At 35.4% G+C, this 23,951-nt stretch overlaps 1 protein-coding gene and 2 long non-coding RNA genes across 3 annotated transcripts; all 3 read right to left on the bottom strand.

Annotated features, from left to right (window-relative positions):
* Window positions 1-10,381: 10,381 nt before the first annotated feature.
* LOC139432715 (uncharacterized) lies at window positions 10,382-11,125 on the bottom strand. Its single transcript, XM_071201481.1, has one exon. It carries the CDS (start codon window positions 11,123-11,125, stop codon window positions 10,382-10,384), a length of 744 nt encoding a protein of 247 aa, XP_071057582.1.
* A 6,668-nt stretch (window positions 11,126-17,793) lies between these two features.
* LOC111416145 (uncharacterized) lies at window positions 17,794-18,390 on the bottom strand. The gene is made up of 3 exons (XR_002706489.2): window positions 18,125-18,390; window positions 17,882-18,058; window positions 17,794-17,826 (listed from the first exon to the last, which is right to left on the bottom strand). It is a non-coding gene; the product is annotated as an uncharacterized lncRNA (long non-coding RNA).
* Window positions 18,391-21,183: 2,793 nt separating this feature from the next.
* LOC139432760 (uncharacterized) lies at window positions 21,184-22,092 on the bottom strand. Its single transcript, XR_011642430.1, has 3 exons — window positions 22,040-22,092; window positions 21,491-21,722; window positions 21,184-21,231 (listed from the first exon to the last, which is right to left on the bottom strand). It is a non-coding gene; the product is annotated as an uncharacterized lncRNA (long non-coding RNA).
* Window positions 22,093-23,951: the final 1,859 nt, after the last annotated feature.

Raw genomic sequence — 23,951 nt, 5'->3', positions numbered from 1 at the left:
ACCTTCCCGTTTGCCCCACGTTATAGTAACCTCAGTTCAATAACTTTCAACAGCCCCGAAAAAAGAATTTTCAATCTTGGTCATAAATTTTCAATACATAATAAACCTAATAATATTGATACAGCCATAGAAATAGAATCACAGCTTTATAAACACCCTAACTTTAAAGACATAATTCAAGAAAACGAACATATAATAAAAGGTATGAATAGAAACAACAACAACAAAACTTTCATTAACATAAAATCTAACGAAATCAGAACATTGAAACAAAAAATAGAAGACAATGATCTTACCGTAACATTAGGGGATAAGAACGCTGGGATGGTCATTTTAGATCATAAATCATACTTAGATAAAACCTATGAATTTTTCAAACAAAACAATATAAAAGAATGCAATAAAGACCCCACCCTAAATTTTAACATTCAATTTAGAAAACTGTTGAAACAATGTAGAAATAGCTTAAATTTATTCAACATCGACACTTTCAATAAACTTGTAATGAATCCCCTTCCACCCACTCTCAAAAGTTTAATCGAACTGCACAAAGTAGAACAGTCAATACGACCTATCATCAGTAATAGGAACACCACCACCGAAAAAATAGCTAAAGTCATACAGAAATTTTTATACAAACACTTTGAACCACATATGAAATACAGACTGAAAAATTCAGCTGAACTTATAAAAAAGGTAAAAAATGTCGAGATTGATAAGAACACCACCTTGATTTCATTTGATATAAAAAACCTATACACAAACATACCCATTGATAAGTCATTGAAAATTATTGAAAAACATCTTACACGTCACATAAATGATTTTGATGGTGTTGAAAACGAGAACATAAAGGACCTTTGCTCCATCATCAGATTCATATGTAAACAGAACTTTTTCCTTTTTAACAATGAATTTTTCACTATGACTGATGGCTTACCTATGGGCTCCCCAATATCGGGTATCATCGCTGATATTTTCGTTAATAACCTAGAAAATAAATTATTCTCAAACAAATACTCCACTGTTACTAAGGATATTAAATTTTATGGAAGATATGTAGATGACATTTTTATAGTTTACACGGGAAACCCAGCTAAGCTTAAAGCTTTGTTCAACGTTTTCAACACCATCAATAATCTAGAATTTACCATGGAAAAGGAATGTAATATAAATTTATTACGTATAAATTTTTTGGATCTTACCCTCATAAAAAATAATAAGGATGGTTTTATCAATTTCGACATTTACAGAAAACCGACAACTACAGACTGTATCATACCCAGGGAATCTTGCAATTGTACTGCTCATAAAAAAGCTGCATTTAATTTTTTGTTCAACAGATTATACAACACCCCCCTTAATAAAAATAACTTTCAAACAGAACTTAACAATATTATAAAAATAGGGATTAATAACGGTTATAACATCACCTTTATGCAAGATATCATTAACAATATACATAACAATAATATTAGAAAATTAGTTTACCCAAGTTTCCAAACCAAAAAACAATACATAACTTTACCCTACAGCCACAACTTGAATAAACTTAACAAAAACATTAGGAAATATAACATCATCCCAGCGTTCTTATCAGGCACAAAAATCAGCCAGATAATTACCAACAATAAACATAAATTCGATGAGATGCAAAAGAGCGGTGTATATCTGATACAATGTGAGGAATGCAATTGTAAATACGTGGGACAAACGGGAACGAATTTAACATCTAGACTTAAAGAACATAAAACGAAACAAACTTCTAACGTATATAAACACTTACATGCACACAACCATTCAATCAGCAGTAACAATTTAAGTTAATTATCATAAAATTATAAAAAGTTTCTATATTTACCGTCATTGGACAATAGATGTATATAACGAGAGAGTCGACATATGAGAATTCCTTTCCGAATGTACTCCTTAAAAATATTAATAAATCCAAAAAACTAGATCTCTATGAGGAATTTTTCATAAACAAATATAAAAAAGATAATATAGGAAACCTACTCAATGACATCTCCGAATTCAATAACCAGAGATTTTATACGGTTATTATTATATATTTTCTATTATATCTTTTTTAAAAATAGTCTGGGTCACCAATTATAGAGCATATTTACTTGTAACTCTATATTAATTAATCGTATAATAAAATATTAAAAATTAAAATGGAGTATTTGATAGACTGTTTTATGTGTGTCTATCCGTTTATTTATTATTTTATAACTATAACAAAATCGCCATGGGAAAATACATTATGTTGATATAACAACCCATATACAACCCAACAAATATAAAAAAGATAATATAGGAAACCTACTCAATGACATCTCCGAATTCAATAACTAGAAATTTTTTCTAAAAATGTTACAATAGCTAAGTTTATCTCAAATATTCAAGTTCAATTAGGGAACCATTTTTCGAATTCTCCCGTTTTTTTCCCAACGTTCAATTTTTCCTTAACCTACAACCGTTTTCAACTACGCATCCTCAGTCCGCTCAAAGATGTCGGGAAGAGAGTGTGACTCAAATTAAAGTTTTTGTTTTTCGTTTCAATAATTTTATATTTTGTAAAATTAAGTTGATCACCCTTATTTAATTTTTAATCCACATCGTATCAACTTAATTTTGTTGTAATTTTCATGTTTTTATAAATATTTTTTGGCTTAACCTATACATAATATAACTTTGAGGTTATACAAGGCGTGGACGTATCGGAGGTATGCGTAGATAACAATGCTTTCATTTGAGATGTTTAATTTAATATTTTGCAGTTTTAACGTCAATAATTCAAAACAATCTATGTCAAAAAAACCTAAATTTAAGCATACAACGAATATTCACATCTAAATTCGGAAAGGAATTCTCATATGTCGACTCTCTCGTTATATACATCTATTGTCCAATGACGGTAAATATAGAAACTTTTTATAATTTTATGATAATTAACTTAAATTGTTATACTGATCTCTCTATTTTTGTTTTGTACGCCAGTCGTGCCCGTAGATGACTCAACGGCGAAACACGTGTCGCACCGAATTTATTAAATAAAGAAAAAATACATCGTTCAAGCCAAACATAAGCTTTTTAATTAATACTGAAAAACGATGAATCTGGAGAAAACCCTTTCATTTCGTAACTTATGTCTGCTGATTCATCGCCGATCTGTTCCTCTGGATAAGTTTCTTGATAGTATAACTTATTAGGTTTTTTATGCACGTTTAGAATGCTGGATTCTGCTGGTCTTTTCATTGCAGAAGTATCCACATCCATTGGTGTCGGTTTTCGTAACGCTTGTGCTCTATTACCGAAAGTATTGTTAAATTGTTGTGGCCTTCCGAACTGTTGTTGTGACCTTCCGAACTGCGGCCTTCCCGCCGCATTCCAGTTTCAAACGAATTTCCAGTTGAGTTTACTCTGGGTGGATTAAAGAATGGTCGCGGAGCAGATTGTGGTAACATCATTCTAGGGCTCTGAAACGGTTGAGTAAAAGATTGAACTGGTGGATAGTATGGTACGAATATCGGTCTAGGAGACGATATTGGTTTGTGCGGAGGGTGTGCTTGATGTTTCGCCTCCGTTTTATGTATATGATTTGGTCTTCCCGCTCTGTAATTGAAGTTTTCTACCTCAACGACATGACTCATTGCGGTTTCTAGGTCTCCGGGTTGTTTTACTTGTACCATAATTCCCATGTTTGTGTCGATCTCGAACAAACCTTGTAAGAATATTTGAAGTGCCGTACTTTTATAATTAGTAATCTTTAATGCACGACTATTTGCATCATCATCTCGCAATTTGACTTGAGTTAACAAAAGCTGCATTGTTTCTTTTACTCTTTTTCCGTAGGCGTACGGAGCTTCATCTCGGTGTGGTTTCAAGGCTGCTAAGTCTCCGAATAAGCATTGTTCGCTTCTCTGATCGCCAAAGTTGCTGAGGAGGATGTTTTTTAAATCTGTCCATCGGGTAACTTCTTCGTTGCTGCTAATAGCTTGAAGTGCCTTTCCTTTTAATTTTCCTTGAAATATACGTAATAATAGAGAGGCAACTTGCGGGCTTCTTTCTCCGATAGGATTATAAAAAGTGTCTACCAGAAATTCGCAAGCTGATATGAAGGCGTTGAGAGTGGTTACGTCTCCATCGTATACTGGTATGGTGTCTTGATAAACGTTGGTGATATCTTTTGGTATATAAGGCATTTTGTCGGCCAATGATATATCACTTATTGCGTTTATGAGTTCACTCAGGTCAGTCATACAAGGAACAAGAGAACAAAGGGGCAAAGGCAACAATCAATAAGATTTACTCACATGCAGATTATATGCTGTAGGGAAATCATAACCGATGTCCTGCTGAATCAATATCCAGTATATCCTTGATGCACTGCAATCCAATTTGTTGTAATCCAATAAGGGTTGAACAATTGTTCACAATATGTTTCGAATACTACACAAACCGTTCGAACGGACCGCGAACTCACGAAGATTTTTACTCGCGAACACGTTGTAGTTATCCTACTGACTGCGCCAGTTAAAATTCTAAGATCAGAATTTTTGTGTTTTTAAAAAGTTTATTTTATTTAAAACTAAGTTTACAAAAATTTAAGGTTGAAATTTAAAATTTTATAATTGTAAATTAACTTGTTTATCTTAAATCTAAGTTTCGAATTTTACGAAGTGCGGCGACGTCGCGATGATAGCTTAGTCTCGTCTTTCGTAATTGCGCTTTGGATTATATAGTTTTGGAAATGCTTATTCAGCATTTGCTCTTGGAGGGCATCTATAACTCGATACTTGAATAGTACCGACCACTGAATAGTACCGACTTTTAATGCAGTCCGTCCGACCGCGTATCCCTCTGAATAGTACAGACTTTTAATGCAGTCCGGCTAACAGTTTGTGCTGAAACTCTTTGCACTTCACGGCAAATCTAAACAACTCACTGCTACGTAATGCACATCGAAAACCCGGGCCGATCGATGCACCGCACGTTCGTACCCGAGCAGCAATGCGTAAAACTGTGTCACACTGTGCGGCACATTGTTGACCTGCGCGTTGCAATATGTGCTGAAGTTAGTGCTGTTAGGGTTTCGCCGCGTATTTTAGAGGTTTATTTTACGTTTTTCAACGGAAGTACAGAAATGCAATTGAGTGTGCTGAATCCTCTACGGTTGTGAAGTTAGCCATAGATTCTGGCCATAGATTTTAAAATCGAAAAATGACCGATTTCTGCAACTGAAAACGCAAATTAAAATTAATATGTGAGTTTAGCACTCTTAGAACAACCCCTATACAAAAATTTACTGGGGGGTGTTTTCATTTCAGGGAGTAAAAAAATCCCAAAGTTGTAAACATCGCGTGTGCGCGTATACTATTCGACTAAAATCGAAAAATGACCAATTTCTGCAACTCGAAACGCAAATTAAAATTCATATTTGAGTTTAGCGGTCTTAGAATAACCTGTATACAAAAATTTACGGGGGGGTGTTTTCATTTAAGGGAGTAAAAAAATCCCAAATTTGTGAACATCGTGTGCGCGCGTATACTGTTCGATCAAAATCAAAAAATGACTAATTTCTGCAACTCAAAACGCAAATTAAAATTAATATTTGAGTTTAGCACTCTTAGAACAACCCCTATACAAAAATTTACGGGGGGGTGTTTTCATTTAAGAGAGTAAAAAAATCCCAAAGTCGTAAATATCGCGTGCGCGCGTATACTGTTCGACTAAAATCGAAAAATGACCAGTTTCTGCAACTCGAAACGCAAATTAAAATTAATATTTGAGTTTAGCGGTCTTAGAATAACCCGTATACAAAAATTTACGGGGGGGTGTTTTCATTTAAGGGAGTAAAAAAATCCCAAAGTTGTGAACATCGTGTGCGCGCGTATACTGTTCGATCAAAATCAAAAAATGACTAATTTCTGCAACTCAAAACGCAAATTAAAATTAATATTTGAGTTTAGCACTCTTAGAACAACCCCTATACAAAAATTTACGGGGGGGTGTTTTCATTTAAGAGAGTAAAAAAATCCCAAAGTCGTAAATATCGCGTGCGCGCGTATACTGTTCGACTAAAATCGAAAAATGACCAGTTTCTGCAACTCGAAACGCAAATTAAAATTAATATTTGAGTTTAGCGGTCTTAGAATAACCCGTATACAAAAATTTACGGGGGGGTGTTTTCATTTAAGGGAGTAAAAAAATCCCAAAGTTGTGAACATCGTGTGCGCGCGTATACTGTTCGATCAAAATCGAAAAATGACTAATTTCTGCAACTCAAAACGCAAATTAAAATTAATATTTGAGTTTAGCACTCTTAGAACAACCCCTATACAAAAATTTACGGGGGGGTGTTTTCATTTAAGAGAGTAAAAAAATCCCAAAGTCGTAAATATCGCGTGCGCGCGTATACTGTTCGACTAAAATCGAAAAATGACCAGTTTCTGCAACTCGAAACGCAAATTAAAATTAATATTTGAGTTTAGCGGTCTTAGAATAACCCGTATACAAAAATTTACGGGGGGGTGTTTTCATTTAAGGAAGTAAAAAAATCCCAAAGTTGTGAACATCGCGTGACCGCGTATACTGTTCGACTAAAATCGAAAAATGACCAATTTCTGCAACTCGAAACGCAAATTAAAATTCATATTTGAGTTTAGCGGTCTTAGAATAACCTGTATACAAAAATTTACGGGGGGGTGTTTTCATTTAAGGGAGTAAAAAAATCCCAAAGTTGTGAACATCGCGTGCGCGCGTATACTGTTCGATCAAAATCGAAAAATGACTAATTTCTGCAACTCAAAACGCAAATTAAAATTAATATTTGAGTTTAGCACTCTTAGAACAACCCCTATACAAAAATTTACGGGGGGTTGTTTTCATTTAAGGGAGTAAAAAAATCCCAAAGTCGTAAACATCGCGTGCACGCGTATACTGTTCGATTAAAATCGAAAAATCACCAATTTCTGCAACTCGCAACGCAAATTAAAATTAATATTTCAGTTTAGCGGTCTTAGAATAACCCGTATACAAAAATTTACGGGGGGGTGTTTTCATTTAAGGGAGTAAACAACTCCCAACTTGGAAATTCAGAGTTTTTGATTATTAGGTTGAAAATATGTAAGAACGGATGTGAGAGTGTAGGGGCGCAATCGTTGACTAAAAATGTAGGAATCTCATCTGGGCCAATTGTAGCCTTTGTCTTGAATTTTTTGAAAGATTCAACCATTTCGTCGTAACTGACTTCGGAGATACCAAAGGTGACAGAATTAGTATCATAAACAGCGTGATCGTTACCATTAGGTTACCAAATGATGCAGGACAGTACATAGACTCAAAATGATCGGCAAATAAGTTAATTACTGTGTGCAAATCGGACACACTTTCATCGGCCCACTTCAGAGAGCCTGGAGATCTTATATTGTTTCTGCTTATGTTAACAAAACGCCAAACGTTTTTTGGTTCTTTTCTTATGTTCCTCAGAGATTTGACATAAACTTGTGCGATGATATCTGCAATGAGTTTTTCTGTACAATTTATGGTGGTGTTTTTTTAATCTAAGCATTCTTATTAGGTTAATTGAATGCCATACAGGATATTTCGAGCCTGCATGCTTGCCCTCAGATTTAAGTACGTGAGCGTCCAGGTCGTTGTATAATGCGTCATAAAAAACATTACAGTATTGTTCAACCGATGATAACGTAAATAGATGAGTCCAGTCGATGTTAAGCAGTGCCTCGTACATGTCAGGCAGATAAGATAACATTTCGAGCTATCAAATGCGTAGGCACCGTTACCGCAATAGTAAGTAGTAATGCCGATTGGTAATTATCTTCTCGTACCAATGTAAAGTCTGAGTGTTTAATTTGAAACTCAAGTTTGAGGAAGCAAGTATCAAATCAAGAGTTCTATCAATGATATTCGTTACATTATTTAATTGCAGAAAGTCATTATTACTTCAATATTAAAATCACCCATGACTATGGTATCCAAAGACATATCCAACATTGATTCAATGTAATCGAAGGTGTAACTATACATACATTCCTCCAGGTGTAACAGGTGGGAAATAGCAGACAACAATGTTAAACGCCGATTTCGTCTTTTTAAAGTCAATCCGTACAGCTTTCAAGACAATTGATTCAATAGGACAGGAGGCAATCATGATATTCGAAGTAGCAACTCTGGAATTAACAGCCAGTAACATCTCTCCACCCTTATGGAATGATCGATCACATCTAAAAACGTCATACCTGTCTGGAAAGATCTCGTAGTCTAGGACGCTCTTCTTGACCCAAGTTTCACTGATTGTGAGAGCAATAATATCAAAGTCCGATGCATCGACCGAAGTAAAAAACTTGTTTTGATAGTATATGTTGTACTCTTTCCGTTGGGAAGTAACTAGTTTTTCTTAACAGTTCTGAACAGTTCTTAACAGTTCTTAAATCATTTTCACCGTATTCAAAATCCGCATCTAACAAGGGAAATGAACAATCAAAGAAAATTTGTGGATGGGGCTCATTGGAAATAATTTAATTGGTCCTTATTTTTTACCGGATGGTTTAACTAGCGCAGCATACAATGAATTTTTACATAACAATTTAATAGGCCTGCTTGACCATGTACCTTTAGAAAACAGATGTAATGTGGCTTTCCAGCATGATGAATGCCTTGCACACTATTCCCAAAATGTTGAAAATTCATTAAATGAAATGTTTCCTAATGGTTGGATTGGGAGAGGAGATCCAATTAAATAAACTGCAAGGAGTCCTCAAGGATGTTCACAACTTTAGGATTTTTTTACTCCCTTAAATGAAAACACCCCCTCGTAAATTTTTGTATACGGGTTATTCTAAGACCGCTAAACACAAATATGAATTTTAATTTGCATTTCGAGTTGCAGAAATTAGTCGTTTTTCGATTTTGATCGAACAGTATACGCGCGCACGCGATGTTCATAACTTTGGGATTTTTTTACTCCCTTAAATGAAAACAGCCCCCCGTAAATTTTTGTAAACGGGTTATTCTAAGACCGCTAAACTCAAATATTAATTTTAATTTGCGTTTCGAGTTGCAGAAATTGGCCATTTTTCGATTTTAGTCGAACAGTATACGCGCGCACGCGATATTCATAACTTTGGGATTTTTTTTACTCCCTTAAATGAAAACACCCCCCCGTAAATTTTTGTATACGGGTTATTCTAAGACCGCTAAACTGAAATATTTATTTTAATTTGCGTTTCGAGTTGCAGAAATTGGTGATTTTTCGATTTTAATCGAACAGTATACGCGCGCACGCGATGTTTACGACTTTGGGATTTTTTTACTCCCTTAAATGAAAACACCCCCCCGTAAATTTTTGTATAGGGGTTGTTCTAAGAGTGCTAAACTCAAATATTAATTTTAATTTGCGTTTTGAGTTGCAGAAATCGGTCATTTTTCGATTTTAAAATCTATGGCTAGAATCTATGGCTAACTTCACAACCGTGAATCCTCTAACCGTCGCTAGCGTTTCCCAGATTTTTGTGCAGCCGTTGGTCAGTTCTCTCTCGTCGTCGTTTCGAGTGCTAAAGTGAGTGCTGATATATACGGAACAGCGGCGTTCGAGGTCTTCTTTTAGAATTTGCTAAATGTACGTTCTAGCCGACCCGACACGTTGTATTAAGTGCTAATGTGAGTGCTGCTCGGATTTCGTCGCGTTATTTTAGAGGTTTATTTTACGTTTTTCAACGAAAATATAGAAGTACAAACGTGTGTGTGCTGGGCCTCTCTAATCTTCGCAAGCGTTTCCCAACACGTTTGGTCGGCCCGCGTTCGTCGCGGTCGGCTGTGTTTAGCGTCTGATAAGCGGGTGACGAGCGAAAACTCTCTACATACACACGTGAACACACCACCCCCGTCGTCTTGTACTGCGTGCGTAGGTTGGAGTTGTGTGTATATTTTGCGTGGACCGTTAGATTCCCTAGAAGCAGCATTAAACAGGGATCTGAGCTCCTTATCAGCACCGACGAGATTGCTTCCGCAGTCACTGTAAAGGCACTGACACCGACCACGGCGCCCTGTGAATCGTTTGTGAGCCGATATAAATCCAGTGGTTGTATAATCGGTAGCTACTTCCAGATGGATGGCAGAAGTAGCTAAACAAACGAACAATATTAGGTAACTTTTATAGATTTTACCACCTCGTCCCCGCAATTTTTTAACTGAAATGGTCCAGCATAATAGACTCTATGTGAAGAAATGGCCTTGATGGAATGACCCGAGATGGGGGAAGCTGACCCATTAGTTGTTGGCTAGCCTCTATGCTTTGTTTGGCACATATAACGCATCGGTGTATGAATGAGCGAACCGGTACATGACTTCCAACAACTCAAAATTGTCTCCGAATGGATGAGAGAGTGAGATGCGTTCCTCCGTGCAGAGTCCTCCGGTGATGAGCATCGATGATGAGACCGGTCAAATGTGATTCCTTGGGAAGAATCATTGGATGTTTCTCATCCCAATCCAACAATGCGAACCGGAGACGCCCAGTTATTCTTAGAATTCCTTCACTGTCAAGAAAAGGGGTGAGTCTGTACAAGCAGCTTGATTTGTTTACTGTTCTTCCTTCTTGGAGGGTGCAAATTTCTGTATGGAAATGTTCCTGTTGTGTAGCTTTAACCCAAAACAGAAGGGAACGTTTTATTTCAGCTGGGGTAAGAATATCTGAAACACATTCGGTTTTAGTTTTTGTGACTGCACGAAAACACCATGAGGTAATTCGTAAAAGTTTGTGTAGTGAGGAATATTTTGATTTCAGATCCCAGCTCGCGGTAGTGGTTAATTGAATGGAAACGGTGTCGCGCTTTTCTTGATCGACATGAGATGGCATCGGAAAAGGATGAGATGGCCAGCAATCTGATGACTTGTTGAGCCAGTGAGGACCAGACCACCAGAGCGATTCATCCTGCAAGCGACGAATCGAAATGCCATGTGAAGCAAGGTCCGCAGGATTGTCTTCACTAGGAACGTAAGACCAACGAGCTTCAGGTAGATCTTGTATTTCGATGACTCGATTTCGAACGAAGTCCTTCCATCTACTAGGGTGACTACGAATCCAAGAAAGCGCGACCATAGAGTCCGCTCACAGATGTATTGGATGGCGGATGACGTCACCGCGAATTGAACTGATTTGGATCAACGCCGTAGCCAAAAAAACTGGAGCACTGATGTGACATGCATGAACCGAATGACTGGTTGATGGCTGAGGTGAATTTACAATTGCCGATTTTTTGTAAGGTTAGAACTAATTTGTAAAAGCTTTTCAGGTGGAAAATCATGTAATATTGTATGATGAGGTTGTCTGCAGTTCAGGCACCTACCGAAGACGCGACACGCGGATACGGAATGATGACCCAGGCAATTGAAACAAAGTTTGTTGGTCATCACATATTCACATCGTCTCAGGTGTCTTTGCAATAAACTGAGAGCAACGATGTAGACGATGTTCATTTCCGCACAACGCACATCTGACTGTTCCCGGTGAGGCATTATGTGATTTAAAATTAACAGTTTTTTGTATAGAGCTTGGAGAAAAATACGAATTTTTACTTTTTTCAGAAAGATTTTCGATTGCTTCTAGGGTCAAAACACGCGCCGATAGAAATCGTCGAATTTTGAAGGGGTACGATGATCGCTGACCGATTTTTTCCATTCTTTTATAGAATCGGTATCTAATTTTCTGACGATTAAGTATAACAAGAGGTAATCCCATTTGTCGACAGGACAACCCAAGGACTCCAGAGCTCCGAGACATTCTTTAACTTCCCCAATCAATCGATTCAACTCTACAGAAGACTCAGTTCTTAGAGGTTTTGCCGAAAATATTGCGGAGATTTGATTGTTAATAGTAGATTTTCATATCTATCAACAAGAAGATTCCACGGCCGGTTAAAATTGTCGTGAGTAACTGATAAGTTCTTAACTAATTGAGCAGGTTCTTTAAGCGGCCCATACACGACGACTCTTGCAACGTCGCATGCAGCGACGCCAAGAGTCGACCCGCATGAAGCATCGTGTGTATGGAAGCGCCAAGACTCATGCCGATGCCGTCGGCAGCCCTGCAAGAGTCAACGTGTATGGGCTTGCGACGTGCATACGACACCGAAAGTATCGCTTTAGTTTGTTTCCAACGTCCACCGAAATGGCATCGTTCGCCGAAAGAGATTTTTGGGAAAAATTCATAAAATTTTATAGAATGTCAAGGGTACATTCTATAAATTATCTATTAATTTATGGGACACAAAATCAAAAAATTATATAAACAAAAACTTAAAAACTACCGCCATAAATGAACTTGTAAAATTTATCAAATGCAGATTTCGTACAAAAAAAAAATCACACTTTACGTGGAAACTTCCACCTCGAGTTGGGAAAAGTACGGAAATCGTTAACGGCAACTGGACGAGGGCAAGATGATGCATATATACCGAAATTATGGTATTATGACCATCTATCTTTCATATCTAATACTGAAGCGCCGAGGCCAGGACGTTCAAATATAGACATTGAAGAAGAAGAACAAGAAGAAGAAAAAAAAAAGGAAAATGAAATGCAAAGTGAGGTAATCATAAGTTCTATTATTATATTTTCACCATGCAATACTTCTGTAATTAACCAACTATTCAGCAATTCAATAACGCCATTTTTTCTTGAAAAGGAACACTTCCCACGCTATTAAAATATTGTTTGTATTGCGTCCTTGCCTCCGTGGTTGCGAGTGTTGTAGGTTTTGTCATTCTTTTTAAAGCTGTTAATTGTCGTTCTTCCCTCCATTGGCCGAGCCTAAGTTCACCTACCTCAACATCTTCTTCATCGGCATACCTGGGTGGTATGTAGTGTTTGCTTTCATCCCGAAGAAAATTGTGCAAAGCACAACAAGCCAAAACTATACAATCCACTTTATCAACAGAAAGAGATATATTTGTTTTAAAAACACCAAAACGGGACGATACTATCCCAAACGCATTTTCCACAATACGGCGTGCACGAGATAGTCTGTAGTTAAAAATGCGTTCATCGGGATTAAGTTTTTTTCGGGGATATGGTTTCATAAGATTGGGAAGGAGTGGGAAAGCTTCATCTCCCACAATCTCGTCACTACCTGACGACGAGGAGACAATACACTCTGTAAGAAGTAGTCCTATATTAAATATTAGAACTCCGCAGACACCTTTGTCTACGAGTTCCCTTGAAGTAGAACCCATCAAAAAGAGCAAAATAAAAAAAAATCTGAGAATGAATTGATTGGCTTAGCCAATGAAGCATTAAAAAAATTTTGTTCTTCCAATGAAGTTATTGAAAACGATTTCGATATAGCTGGAAAAAATACGCTGCTGATCTTAAAACTTTAGAAACTAATCAAGGAGTAATCCTTGAAAAACTAGTAAGTGATGCTATGTATTATGCAAAACTAGGAAAGTTAACAGAAACTGCGTCAGTTACAACAGGATCATCTAATTCAGGACAATACAACACAGAATGGCGATTCAATATGCATGCAATGCCACCACATCATACAATGCCACCACATCATACAATGTCACCACATACACAATTTACTGATTTAGACAGGGCTACCTCAAATACTAGTCAGGAACTATTAACATTTAATTACAATAAACATGTAAACTAATGTATGTATTTTTTTTTGAACTAGATTAGTTAGGTTACGTTAAAAATAAATAAACTAAAAAAACCTCAATGGCATTAATTAATAAATATCAGGTATTCAAAAAATTACAATCTATTTCATAAATCATGTTTTCCATGACACTCAATTTCAATTAAAAAAATATTTTCAAAGTTAAAAAATGGAAAGTGATTTTTGGCCCACTGATAATATATAGAGGTATACTATTTACCTTCATGTATGTTTTCTGAAGTACTTTGTAAATGGCAAAATTGGCTGGGGCGAAATTATCGTTGAAAATTTCAAATCTTCTAAACTATTTCCTGTAGCCAGATATCTGAGTGTCACAGCTAATCTAACTTCAGCAGTCACTGCAGCTCTCATTACCGTATCCTTCTTCTCAAGTAGTGGGCTTACCAGTGTTAAAAGTTTTTAAAATTGTTCAGAACTCATTCGAAGAAAATTTTTATAATCAGTAGGCTCCGTTTCTTGTAGCTCTCGCAGCAAATTTGCGATGCCGAATTTCTTCTTATCTTTTAACCATCTCTTGCACCATATTCGTTTAACTTTATTTTTAGTTTTTAATCTAATTGCTAACTCAACTGACAACAGCACCGGTATCGGTATCTGATTACGTAACGTCACGTCAGACATTTTAAAGTATTTTGGACCGTAAAACGGTTAACCTTTTAAGAAGTGCGGCCGCATGCGACGACTCTTGCAGCGGTTCTGGGGGCACCGCCGCAAGAGTCATCGTGTATGGGCTGCTAACCGCCGCCGCATGCGACGACTCTTGTGGCGTTGCCGCTAGAGCAATGGTCGTGTATGGGCCGCTTAAGTTACATTAAACAGTTACTGGAGGTCTATGTAATTGACCATCAGGAGAAGTTCCAAGAAATCCATATTCGAAATCTATAAACAAACCAGCAGGAGAAACAACTAAATCGTATTCGCTTTCAAAACGACTACGTGCCACTGATTCTTTTTCAGTACCGTATGACATTGCTGGGCTTCTAAATTTTCGGCATGAAAGTGAACGATTTAACAAACATTAACACATTTGATGCTGTTAACCGTTTACTTTTTTCATTTACATACATTTGCGAATTATATTGCTCCGTACTGATATTCGCTATTTGGTCACGTTGATCTTTTGTTACTTATAATATATAAATTTCATGTACAGGTGTCCCGTTAAGGGTACGGTGCGGCTGTATCTTGACAACGGTAAGGCCTATAGGTTTGGGAAAAAAATCCTTATAAGCAAAGTGGGCAACAGTTTACAGAAATAGCTGTAAATTATTTTGAAGTTCGTACTTCGACCGCTAGGGGTTGTAACTGCCATAGAGAAACATAAAATTCCCGCTATCTCAGAAGTAGCTTGGATAATACCGCATCGGTTTTGTTTTGCAATATTTATAGCATTTTATGCTCTTTTAAAAGATATTTTCAGTAAGACCGCTTGGTTTAAAACAAATAAACTAGAGGGCGTTATGTGCAGCAGTTACATATTTTTGTGATTTTTGAAAGAAAGTTAAATGGAATGATACTATTTACTTCATAAACCCTTAATCACCATAAAATTTGGTAAATATTAGTGAAAACCGCATCTCGATATCTCCATCCATTCTCGAATTATAGAAGAAAATGTTAAAAATTCGTATATCTTAATCGGATCAAGTTACCTTAGTTAACAAATAAGAGAGCACAAAAATGTTATTACCTAGACCCTTCCTTTACACTCTATCCAAGCTTTGAACTGCATCAAAACTACTTTTGAGGCGTGTTTAAAAACCAACGGATCAATGAAACATCAACAATGATAATAAAACAAAATAAACCATAACACTTAGAATAACTTAAATTTTTGGTAAAAATAGCTCAATAATGTTCGAAATGCCTTCCATACACCTTGATGCATTTATTTCATCTAGTTTCGACGAAAAAAAAAACACTGTTTAGGTCTCGGCCCTGGACACGTTTCTACTGGCATTTAATGTTTTATGGAATAAGTTAGATGGAGTTTTTTGATCGCAAAAATTGACAAATATGATAAGGTTATTGGGTGTAGCGATCGGTATACGAAAAAAAGAGAACTAAATTTTTCTTTGCTATATGTCGAAACTAATTGTTTCTTCTAGAGGCAAAAAACTGTGAACAAATGTATCAAAATTAACACTCAAACTATTAATGGCTTACATAGAAAGGAAGAAACTTACAGGTTAGTTGATAAGCGGCACGATTGCGGAACATTTCAACGGTCCACCAAGAAACATAGCATCATTAAAACCCAAAAAGGGTGGCTCGAATTAATAAATTAAAATTAGGACACTTAAAATACAAACTAAAATAACTGACGTTACAAAAGTAAAAATCTTATGATGACTGAACATGGCGAAGAAACCAGTTCTTAAAAATATTTTTATTTTTTGAGACTGCGCGATAGACAAAATCACAACGATACTGTCGAAAAACATATTTTATATTTTATTTTTATAATTTTTATTTAAAAAATTAATGAATCACTAACGTTGGTGTTGTCACTCAATACTCTTTTCCTTCTCCCTTTTTCCCAATGAAATAAATACGAGTAAAAAATACTTAAATTATTTGTATCAGTGATATTAATGTTTTACATTTCCAAAAATAATCTACCGTAATAATTAGGATCACCATCAACTATCGACACATTATCAAAATCAAAAGTATGGTTGCAGTTTATCATATGACTGGCCAAAGCACAGTGAGTTTTTTTCGTTTTAAAATCACTCCTATGTGAAGTAATCTTGTTTTTTAGCCATTTGTTAGTTCTCTTTTTTTTGTATACCGATCGCTACACCCAATAACCTTATCATATTTAATGTTTTGTCATATTTTCCCTGGTTATTGGTTTTTCTTTAAAAGTCAGGTCGTTTAGTCTACCCAATAATAAAATAATTTAGATAAAGCAATGTAGGTTTTGCTCGAACCAAGAATGCATATTATGCAAGTTTACACAATCTTTGTCAGAATACGAATATTTTTGACGTTTAAACATCAGTTTTTCTTACTATTATTATTGTTTTATTTAAAATTTTGATAACTCGAGTGAACGAGCGTAAATGCGATAGAACTTTATTTAAAAATTAATTTGAAAAACAATAATAATAGTAAGAAAAACACTGACATTTAAACGTCAAAAATATTTCTGACAAAGATTGCAAAGCCTACGAGATTTTTTCATTAAAAATTCATTCCAACTTTTGATCGACAACCCCGTTGTTTAACGGGCAGTGTTAGCTTTATTATTTTTTTTTTCTCAAAAATTAGTCGTTTTTGGAAAAATTTTAGAGAGACAAAAAGTTTTAAGATACTTTCATCTACCTATGTAAAATTTTTCTAATGTATTTATCATCTGCATAAAAAAAATTTTAGCAAAAATTAAAGGGGGTGGTTACGTTTAATAGTTTAGAAGGGTAGGTTGAAAGTACAAATAGGGTAAAAACGTGCCCTATTATGAGTTAAACATATTCCCCAAATTTCATTTTCCTAGCGTTTATGGTTTTTGAGAAAAAAAGATTAAACCAAAATTTTCCGCCATTTTTGGAGGGGTGTAGCTCCTTAGGGAGCCGAAGTCGCCCATGGTTCATATATCAAAGTACCCTTAAAATTCACTAAAGAATCACCCCTTGAAGTTTGTTGCAGTCATTCAGATACACCTCGCGATTGTAAAATAGAAAGATACTTTTATGCTCGATTTCTACAAAGTAGTCGTTCCGATATTTTGGATGTATCTGCGCTGTTCTTGTTTACCATGTGTGAAAAACAAGGACAACACTAGAGATAGCGATTCGTTAACTTTAACTTTTGTTCTAGAAACCAGTCCTAAGGGTGAGGTTATAGTGGATCAAAAAACCTGTAATGAAAGTAAAATTCTTTTCGATTCAGATTATATTTCTGCAGTGGATAATGTTCCCTGAATAGCAGATGCTCCAAAATCATAGTTTCTTGATGCAACTATTTCACGATGCTTTCGCTTCCGTGGAGAACATGTCAAGTCTCCTGTTTTCGTTGCATTTTATGCATATGTCTCATGAAATAATTGCTAATTGACACATATCCAGATGCTTGTAATCCTTGTAATCCCCGTTGTTGCCATGATACACCTGTCCATGATAATTATATTTATAGAGTATCTAAAGATCTTTACTGCATACTTACCTTCATTGTAACGCAAGCCGGTTATATATGCTCTGTTTTGGAAAGAATTTCATTGCGTCAAATTCAAACGTTTTCCACAATTCAGTTTTGCCAACAATGACATATATAACTCGGCTCTATTGTTTGTTTCTTTCGCCACTAGTCGATGCGCTTTTACCAATAAGTTTTCAAGTGCTCCTGTTTTTCAGTACACATAATATACAGTTGTAATAAATTAAAAGTTTATAATTATATTGCACATACCGTTTATGTGGTACAACAAACCAGTGCGCTTCAGGTGCGGAATTGGACATAGCTCAACAACTCCTTTTTTATAGCAATAATCATCACAACAGTTTTCATGATGTTCGAAAACATGCATAATTGAATTGCTGATCTCCGCTTTCATTTTATTTACGTCGTCCGAATATTTCTTTATGGCTTTGTACGCACCCTTTTGCAATTCCGTTATTATTGGCTTTGTTAGGTATTTTCTGCCTTGCATGTTTATCGATGTATCTGCTTTGATCTTGTACAAAGATTTGCCGTAATTCTTTATAGCATGATTAACGCATTCTAATTTTCCACCTGCCCTTCGTAAGACACCGTTTGTTGAATGCGATAGAAAACACTTGAGTCTCCATCAGAAATAAATTTAAGGTATTTAACCCCGCGCATAGCAATACTTTGGTTAAAATCTTCTACAACTATGTCGGCTTCAATTGCCAACGACGACCCTGTCCACTTTTTAAAACATACGTGCTTTGGAACAACCACGTTTTTATTTTCCGCACCGCAACAAACGGTGCAAAACTTGTTGCGTACACCAACAAATATCACTTTCCCCGTTCGCATTCCAATAATAACTGCCTGCAAATAATATAAACTAATTTTGGTTAGTTACATCCTCTTGTTGAAACATACCACCCCAGATGCAGCATTATAGTTATGACCATACGAGCGCTTACTCCAGCCGCCATCAACATACACTTGTTCCCATCTTTGTCAGTGTCACCCGAATCCTCTGCTAGGCGACGTTCCTCCTTTTCTGCCGTCTCCATAAATAACCATACTTGGTCTTGCCAAGTAGTTTCCAACTGCCGCTCGATTTTTGAAAATGTCGAAAAGCTCATTATGGGAACATCTAGTGTTGACAATAAATCATTTCTGTGTATAGGTGCTCCCATCAACAACGGTACCCCACACAGCAGCCATATTCAATGACATCGATTGGAGATTTTGTGTACTACAAACAAACCAGGTGTTGCAAAACTCACAAACTAATAACACTTTGTCCATTAGTCCCCTTCGAAATTTTTTTACCATGGTAAGTTTTCCAAACGTACATTTTTTTGCGTGTTCGTATTGGAAACTTAACAATTTCTCGACAAAGTTTACCATTAACATTTTTTCATTGTAATTGTATTCTTATAATGACGACATTGATGAGTAAAACTTATTGCTCGCGATTGTATATTATGCACGTACCTACCTAATAGCTACTAGTACTACAAAATATTTACAGGTTTCATACACAGAACACAAACTTCTAAAATTTACGCTAAAACATTTTCATGGATATAAAACCAAACAAAAAAATACTAAATATCAAAAAAAAAAAACTGTAAGAAACAATCTACACAAAATAAATAAGCAAACTAAACAACATAATTCTAAACAAATTATTTTATATTTTAAATAATTACAGTTTATAAAACAGTATAAAATCTAGTTACCTTGCGTAAAATTAAACAAATTCTTAAAAAGGCTTTAAAAAGACTGGTCGTAATGGAAAGAAAATAAATTACTGAAAAACACGAACAACAAACACTCGACGAGATCAACCAACGAACGTGAGATAGAAAAGCAAAATGAACAAATGAGACTCACACTCCACATCGCACATAGAGGCATGAGTGGAATCCCGGGTTCTAACCAGTTGTAACCGAAGCCGAGTCGTGAATTTATTTTATTATTTTATTATAACTGGTAAATATATACTGAACTGCTTCTGCTGAGTGTCTGTGCTGCAATTTTAACTTTCATAGCATTGTGCTGTAAAGGTGAAAAGTAATAATCCTTTAATTTGTAAAGACTTCGAAAAACCAGAGGTGTATCAGTGTCTACTTCATACGCTTTTTGGATATCAGACCATCTAGCTTGCAAACTTTCTTCATCTGATGACATTGAGGGCAGTACTTCTGATGATGGTAACTGTATATTGTACTTTTTGAATAAATTTCGTGTGCTTTTTAATAAATGGGGTACATCAAAGATATTGTGAATAGTCCTCCCTTCATAAATAAAAAATGGACTCGAAATTGTTGATCCTAGGTCTTTAAGAGCTCTTACATTTGCAGTTCTCAGGTCGCATATTGTAGCCATAATGGGGATTTTATGTTTAAACATATTAAATATTACTTCTTTCAATAAAACTTTTAGTCTGCTCGAATTATCGCGCCCTTGACTGAAATAAAAGGTCAGTGGTTGTTTCCATGGTTTAATTATCCCCTGAGCCATAAATACAATAATACTACATTTTCACTTCTTTCGCTGCCATAATCTTCAACTCCTTCTAGAGAATCCGTTTTGCTATTGTATTGCAAATGTTCTTTAAGAGCCATTTCATCAAAAACCAATGAGCAAAGCCTTTCATTTTCTGGTAATTTTGCTAAGCAAGCACCCAAATGTGCAAAAATGTGGTCGTTAATTCCAACGTTGAATGGAATTTTATCCAATAGTGACATAAGTGGACGTTGTGATGGGAGTACAAACAAGCGTTGTAGAAATTTGTAACACTTAGGGCTCTTCTTATACCGGGTGTCCCTCAAAAGTGGCTCACCCCCATATTTTTCTTTATTATTGGTGATATAAGAAAACCATTTGGAATGAATAGTTAGATCGTTAAAACGGATTATTACAACATGAAATCATTCTTTTTGTAGTTCCGGTTATACCGGATGTGAGTACTAATTTCGCTATTTTTTTAAATCTATAATTTTTTTTCTACAGTTGGGTTGACAGTATAATTTCACATAACTTTTACTTGAAAAAATTTTCACGATCGCTTATAATTTTTGAAAAAAAAATTATTTTCGTTATTTTATAACGATATATATAGATTAATTCACTTAATGCCATTAAATAGCAATGCAATTTAAAGATGAATAAAATTTAATTGTTTAATTTATTAGCAAAAATTGGATTTAATCAAATTTTAATTAAACATGAAAAAAATTTAAATGTAAATGTTGGCAGAGTATGAGTTATAAAAGACAACTGATAAAAAATAACAAACTATTTATTTAAGTAAGCAGCAACGTCTGAAAGCTGAAGCGTCCTGACCTGCATTCTGAAGGAAATTTTCTTATCTGTACAAACAATTACAGTGGAAAAATTGCTTGCATTTTGTTTAAATATGTTGTGTTTAAAATTTGACACCACATTTACTTAACTCAGCTTGTATTATGTCAGATTCATGTAACATGTATTAGTCTTAGTCATAATTTTAAGTTCTTAGTTCGTCATTTATCATAATCATGATTGCATTGCTTTAACTATGATCACAACTAAGACATAAACATGTTGCCTCAATTCGTGATTAAATAATTGGAAAGTAAATATTACTACCTTTAAAAACCTGAGTAAAAGATTCTGGTGTGCTTAACATATCTCTCAGTAATGTGGTTTTATTTTCATAATTCTTTTTAAGTCTCCGGATCTGTTTCTCTTTGTTCTTTAAAATTCGTCGCAATGATTTTTCTTTGATTGTTGCATTAGACTGGCTCTTCTTAAATACTGACTCTGTTGTTGGATTTGTAGCGGAGGAAGGTATGGCAGCGTCTTTTGTTATATTTAACTCCTATAAACATACAAAGTGTTATACACAAATCGTTTTTGTTGATAATTTTTCAGTGTTCATAATTTTAATTACTTATATATATATTTTTTTGGTTTGTTGCACTTTTGTTGCATCATCAATAAACATATATTATTATTAGTATTAAATACCCACATACATTACAAAGTAAAAAAACCTTCTTGAGTAAAAAGTGATAATGTATTAAAAATAACAATAACCAGCACAGAAATTAATTAATATTTGTTTCTGACAGCTCTCAGCATAATATGGTATCCTATCAATGTTACTGATAAAGTGAAAATAAAAGTAAAACTTACTATGACAGAATCCGTTAAATTATCTTGCTCCAGTTCAGGCTGTCTAAGCGATTCACTAGTTACAATGTGTGCTTCCTGAATAAAGAAAATGTAATTAGAACTGGAAATTTAATTCTAAAAGTAAATAGCAATTAGAATTAAGAAATTAGAATTTACATTTATGATCAGTCTTAAAGGCTTTGCATCTCTTTTTAAGGTCAAGTTACATTGTTCCTGTTACATTACTCATCCACATTTTTTAGTTCAGGAACCAATTCTAAGGCCGATTCCATTGCTAGGTCAGATCGATGACAGTAACACCATACAGTTAGTAGTTTATGTCCTAGATAGTCCTCTAGCAATTTCCAAACTAGCCACTTTCTCTTCCAGTATTGTCAGCTTCTCCATCAGTTGTGACGCCAACTAATAATTCGGTTGGAACAAAAGATTTTTCACAAGTGTTGACCGTCGCCTCGAGCAATTCTTTGGCTCCTTTCGATTCTGGCTGACTAACTCATATGAAACAACTGCGGAGTACTGTAGGTTGATCCTTGGTAACATACTTAGCAACAACATACTTCATGTCTTGATTACCACGATCTACACTTCCATCAATCTGAAGAGATATGCAAAGAGCCGATTTAAACTCGTCCCGAAGTTTCTTCTTCTCTGTATCTCCAATAACGTGAAGCATTTCAGTATAAACGACGTCATCCCTGTATTGAAGTGCAGAACCACGGGGCTGAAACTCATCCAGCTGAATTTCCCAGTCATTCGAATCATTCAGCTGGGATTGTATTGATTTTATCTTGTCGATGACGAGTACGACATGTTATATTTTTTTTTCTCTTCATTTGTTTATTATTTGGTTAGTGTTCAAGTGTGTGCAAGTTTATGTGTTGAGTTTTTGAGCGCTGCTGTTTTTCTTTTTGTTGTCGTGTTCTTTTTTTTGGCGTAATTGAAAAGCGGTTTTCTACCGAATTGCGCCATTTTTCCCGAAAGAATGTTTTGTGATGGAAATTAAGTTTAGTTTTAAGTAAATTAGTTTATATTAATTTTTTAGTAAATTAAGATTAGTTTTGTGAATGTATTGATTTAATTTTTTTCTTTGTTTTTTTTATTCTCTTTCTGGAAAATAAATGCATTATTATTAAATGCATTATTATTTAGCGCGCATTGCTGCCAATGAACGAGCTGGCCAAGTACGAGCAGTGGGCGTTTCAAGCAAAGAATCGTTGTAAACGTCAATGCATAAGCCAATTAAATCGTGGACAACCATTGCTCTATGCTTTTTTAAAGTTTTAACCCAAGGGTGTTTGTCGGATTGCTGCTTCCATAATTCCGCCGCCTTCTTCGCATTCACGGCAGCGGCGTGGACGTTGGAATCCATACGATCAATAATCTGCTGTAGCCTTTGCACACCATCTGCTCGAACTCCTGAGGCAAATCGGAACAGTCCCATTTCTGGCTATTCTGGAAGCTTCATCTTTATATTCGTGGCAGATTGTGCACGAAACATGTGTACGGTTCTATTTTTATCCGCATGAAATATTTTTTTTAAATAAGGGTAAGTCTTTAGCAGCCATCCCAAATCCAACTTCCTTCCATGATATTGGCTTGTGCCAACGTCAGCACGATCTGTATCAGCTGTAATGAAAGATAGTAAGATATACCTTGTAGCCTTCAATTTTTGGTACTTACGAGTACAGTTTGGTTTCCTTATCCATCTTTATCCTCGTTTTCTGATTTGGTAGTTTGTCATTGGTTAATCCACTTGGTGGATTTATGTTTACTATTGTGGGGGTGCTTTATTTTTGTAAGGGGTGGGTTCGGACCATCAACCCTTCTTTGTTTTCCCAATCCTTTTCCACTTTGTATCCTTAATTGTAGTAATAAACCTTTTTTGTTGTCCTTTTAGAGTCGTTTTTTTTTG

The sequence above is a fragment of the Onthophagus taurus genome, chromosome 2, assembly GCF_036711975.1.
Source record: "Onthophagus taurus isolate NC chromosome 2, IU_Otau_3.0, whole genome shotgun sequence".
NCBI classification, from domain to species: Eukaryota; Metazoa; Arthropoda; class Insecta; order Coleoptera; family Scarabaeidae; genus Onthophagus; species Onthophagus taurus.
Note: the sequence above shows the minus strand (reverse complement) of the source record. Positions and strands in the feature narration are given on the sequence as shown.